Source organism: Xylocopa sonorina, chromosome 8, assembly GCF_050948175.1.
Source record: "Xylocopa sonorina isolate GNS202 chromosome 8, iyXylSono1_principal, whole genome shotgun sequence".
Lineage (NCBI taxonomy): Eukaryota > Metazoa > Arthropoda > Insecta > Hymenoptera > Apidae > Xylocopa > Xylocopa sonorina.
This window is the reverse complement of record NC_135200.1, coordinates 9,037,671-9,042,814: the sequence shown is the minus strand read 5'-3', so window position 1 is coordinate 9,042,814 and position 5,144 is coordinate 9,037,671. Positions and strand designations below refer to the sequence as shown.

The 5,144-nt window shown below is 36.9% G+C and overlaps 1 protein-coding gene across 1 annotated transcript; it reads left to right on the top strand.

The window, feature by feature from the left end:
• Positions 1-2,458: 2,458 nt before the first annotated feature.
• On the top strand, positions 2,459-4,714 carry Holn1 (CD2 antigen cytoplasmic tail-binding protein 2 homolog holn1). Its single transcript, XM_076899365.1, has 6 exons — positions 2,459-2,686; positions 2,749-2,912; positions 3,409-3,592; positions 3,659-3,840; positions 3,933-4,041; positions 4,117-4,714. The coding sequence occupies exons 1-6, from the start codon at positions 2,548-2,550 to the stop codon at positions 4,350-4,352; spliced, it is 1,014 nt and encodes a 337-aa protein (XP_076755480.1). The 5' UTR covers positions 2,459-2,547; the 3' UTR covers positions 4,353-4,714.
• Positions 4,715-5,144: the final 430 nt, after the last annotated feature.

Below are 5,144 nucleotides of genomic sequence, written 5' to 3'. Positions count from 1 at the left end.
CGAACTAACCATTTGAACAATATTTTCTGTATCGATCAAACTAATATTCCCTTCTGGGTAGACACTATCCAGTTAACTATTTTTACATAGTACTCCGTAATTATTAACAAGATGGCGAATATGATCGAACAGTAACGCAGAGAAAATCTGAAAACTCATCATTAAATTATCCGCCATTATTCTTCTACAGCGACCATTAAAAAGCATTATACATATATACTATAAATTAAATTGGCGAAAAAATCGATTTCTAGAGAAGTATGAACCATTCAGAAACCAAAATCACTTATTAAATTTGATTCTTTTTCATTATTATTAAAAATGTAATATATTAACCATTACCCCGCCCCTCCTTTTCTAGATAATCCTTACGAATCTTTTCGTTATAAAAATTTAATATCATAGTACATAATAATTTAATCTAACAAAAATCAAACAAATCGCGTTGGTTTCTGAGTAGCTAGAACAGTTAAACGGAACAAGCTCGTCGTACCTTCGAAACGAGATACGTGTACGATCCTCTTGATCCTCCCTCCTGAGCGAGTTTCAAGTGTTCCTCGACGATAACTTTTCGACAGATCTATCACGACGAACGTTTAACACCAATGAGTCGTTGCTCGACTCCTGCGAAATCGATGAAACGATGCAACCGCCACGGTCCCTTCCAATGCTGGTAAGCAATTTCCACTGAAACTGCGGGCCGCCAACAAAATTTGAAAATTGCCGATCTTGATTGACCGACTATTCGCGACGGTTATGAAACGCAATCTGCCAATCAGCTTCCAACCGCGTCCCTCTCCCTTCCGCCAATGCTAACACGCGTTATCCGCAAGTAATGCCGAGCGCCGTATGCATTTCCAGGAGCCTCCGCGGCCTTTAAAGCTTTATTTAGAACTTTTAGTGCCTCCAAGCGTTCGTTGCACAAATTTCCGGACACGTTCCACCTGCGAAACGATTTCAGGGAACACTCGTGCACTTAAAAAGAACAGCCGCGCCAGGGACGATGCACGCTCGAATTCAATATCGACGTCGACATCGATTTATCATGCATCGGACGGTGCAACAGGTTTTTAAACGCCGCCTACTGCGCCACCACGGACTATTTACTTCCCGCCATTAATTTCTACAATTTGTTATACTATTAGTCTTTGCTTTATTTAGAAGGTTAAGATATACTTGCGATTTCTCTCGATTCGATTTAACGTCTACTCTTCTTTGAGAAGTTCACGGCCAATTTATTTCCCGCCACTAATTTCTACAATTTGTTACGCTATTGGTCTTTGCTTCATTTAAAAGGTTAAGATACTTGCGATTTCTCTCGATTCAATTTAACGTCTACTCTTCTTTGAGAAGCTTCGAACACGTAGACGATACACCGTTGACGATGCAATGTGCACTATTCACGGGTATTTTGCATTGCCTGGAACAGCGCACGGCTTATCTTTTCCAAATATTAACATCGTCAACAACTACCGTTTTCCTTTCGAGATAGGATCGTTCTAAGGAACTCTGACACGGTTGCTCTTCAAATAACCCTAATTGGATCGCATTATCCAACAATCAGATATAATCAATAAAATAGTGAGCAATTATTTTAATCGGGAAAGCAATAAAAGTATTATTTATTAGAACTTACCACGTAGAACCAGAAACGAATTGTTATTTATTTGACATTTCACACTTTAGAGGTAAGAGACAGAAAGATGCTGTAAGAAAGAGTGAGACAGATGATATTGACTCCACTGTAGGATCCGTGGCGCCATCTCTGTGGGAAGTCCTGAACTAAAGCTTCAGCGTTTCTCCGACAGATGGCGCTAGTGTTTCAGTAGTTCACTTCGCTATCGATAACGCTGAGCGACCAGTTTGAGCACTTTTCGCAGAGATGGCGCCACGGGTTCTAGAAGAGGGTTCGTTTCGTCTGTCTCACTCTTTCCTACAGCTTTCTTATATATCTTTCTCTCTCTTACCTCCATAGCGGCAGATATAAAATAAATTAGAATAAAACGTGTACCATTTTGATGATGATTTAGAAAGAGATGGATACGTATATGACTTTGAGTGACTATGATTGTTGGGCGACAACTTATCGTTTAATATTTAACAAAGAAATCGATGAGTATTCGCACAAAAGGTAACCTGGAATTTAAAACAACACTATCGATAGCGATGAGACGATTTGCAAGCTGGCATGCGCGTTTTACGATTTTAATTCTATTTCAGTGGAGCAGGTGTCGCTTGTTGGAGCCAGTGCCGTTTACACCACCCCATAGAAAATCTAACCTACCTTAAACGCAGCGAAACGTTTTATAAATAATTGTATCGCCTTAAACATGTTCCTGAACAATTTATTTGTCACGCATAGTAGAAGTATGATGCAATCGTAGATATTTAAAGGGAAACAATAGATTACCAAAAGCAAGCGAAGCACTGCCTAGAAGAGAAAATTCGTCGAAAATAGAGTATCGCAAGAATTAGTGGACAACAAATTGTTACGACAAGAAAACGGATATTTTTTGTCATCGACCTCGTGATTTATAATATACGATAATGTATAAACGTAAATTCGACGAGATGGAAGACGGTGGTAGTAATAAACCTCCAGTAAAAAATTCGTTAGACTCTGACGAGGAAGACGATGACGCTAACGAGGATAATTATAATATAATGAGCGACGATGAAATTGAAGGTATGTAGGAGTGCACCGAATGTTGATCGATATGGTATTAAATCTCTCTATTTAATTATTAGGGGCAGAAGAAGGGCCGAGTGCTCCAGAAACGAACGTAGGTTTTACTGCTTTTAATATGAAAGAAGAATTAGAGGAGGGGCACTTTGATAAACAGGGCCATTATCTTTGGAACAAAGAGAAAGAAATCAGAGATAATTGGCTAGACAACATCGATTGGATGCAGGTTTGTAAAATATATTAATCGAATAATTTTTTCATTTCAACCCTAGATGGGTCAATGTATCTGTGAGTACACGCTGCAAATATTTGTTTTTTTCTCTTTATAGTACATGTAAAAGGTATTTGAAAAGAATGTTACCGATGATTAATGAATTCTGACAATAATCTTTGTATTTTCTTTTAAATCCAAGTTATTTGATATGTGTATCTCGTAGACTGTGCAATCCAGCATGAAAGTTTTGTACCGCAGCAACTGTGGCGTTAATACACCACTAAAATTGATATAGCAGATTTTTACAATTATAATTGGTAGTAATTCTCTCAGATTTCGTTAAACGAAACATAGATGTGTTTCTGTATTCCTAATCTTTTCACGCTCTTGGACACTTGCATATTGAAATATCGGAATATGTTTTCATACAGCAGACAAATAGAATTATCTGTAAGCCTGCCTTGTTTACTCAGTGATGCACAACATTACTAAGGCGTAATCTTGATAGATCAAACCGAGTTCTACAGCAAGTGTAAAGAAGAAAAGCGAAAGCAGCAAAAAACATGGACTGGCAGATAGCGATAGCGATGATGAAGGTCTGGATATTATGTTCAATCCAACACAGTTTTATAAACAGATATTGGAATACTTACAACCCGGAGAAACTGTTTCTAAGGCCTTGTGCAGGCTTGGTAGGTAATTTAATAAATAAAAAATTGTAGTTTAAAGAATATGCTGCTCATAGAAATTATTTGCAGGGAAGGGAAAAAAGAGATTGTCTACTGCAGACAGGTGGAAGAGGAAACAGGAAAAGAAACCAGTAGAGGAAGACCAAAATTCTATTAGTATAACGAAATTAACTGAATTGGCAAATGAATTGTTAACCCGTACTGGAAATATGGATATATATCAAGAAAGTTATGAACAAATAAAAAGAAAGGTCCTTAGTTTTAATCGAGAACGGAAAGCAGTAAATATACAAATTTTCTGTTGGTATAAAATAAAACTTGAATCCGTTGTGAATTTATATAGGTAGAGCAAGGTGAGAAACATGCTCATCCATCGAAACAGGAAGCAGAATTAGATATGTATTCTGATGATTTTGATGCGAAAGAAAAAGCAAAATTGGATGGAAGTGAAAGTAATTGTAATTTTTGCAAAATTATAATTTACATATCTTGTGTTATATCGTATATAATATTTACTACGTTTTTAGGCAATGTCAACGAAGCTAATAATTTTGCAAACGATGAGACTAAAAAAGAAGAAATAATGTGGGAATTAAAGTGGTCACAGGACGAGAATGCAGAGGTTCACGGTCCACATACGAGCGAACAAATGCACGAATGGGCAATGGAAGGGTATTTTAAGAGCGGAGCCTGGGTACGAAGAACAGGTCAAAATAATCAATTCTACAATGCCGCGAGAGTAGATTTCGAACTTTATCTGTGATGTATTGTTCTGATATAGTAATTCGACAACTAGTATTGCAATTATTTTGATAATGGATTATCAAACTAACGTTTTGATTTCCACGCAATCAAAAACAATGTATAATTCAACAGAGTATAGACTAATAACGTGTCAACGTGTACAGTACTGTTACAAACTTCATTGAACGGTTATTCTGGCATTTTGAAATAACAATATAACGATTATCAATGCTAATAGCTACCCTTATCTATATTTAAGTAAGACTACTGTCAATAATAAGAATAATACCGAGTAACGGCTCATTCCATGTAATGTATATGTATAAAATAACAAGTGTCCATTCTTGATACATATCGCACGAATAAAAATATTCGCGAAATGCATTTACATCTTTTTCCAAGAAATCTCTTCTAATTAAGAATTATTCAACTTTAATGTTGTATTTCTCACTGGTTCTCTTATGCATAATTTGAGTCAATTTTTTCTTCAAATCCGCCTCCCGCCCCAAGACTTAAACCCCAGGGATATTTACTTCTAATAACGTACTTTGGATGTCTTTTTTGCCGTCTGGCTAAAGACCATCCGGTATAGTACTTAAAACGAGAGAAAAAAAGCAAGTTTACACTTTAGGAACTTCCTGTTGCATACCCAATAGGGAGACGCGGGTGTCTGAATTTATGGCCCGCCTTGGTACGGTATTTTTAAATGGGATTTTATCCCTAAAGTAAATCTATTTGTACCGCGCATAAAAACTTCGTGACTACCCTTGTTTATCTAACCGAGTGCAACTCGATGTCATTTACGTTCCGT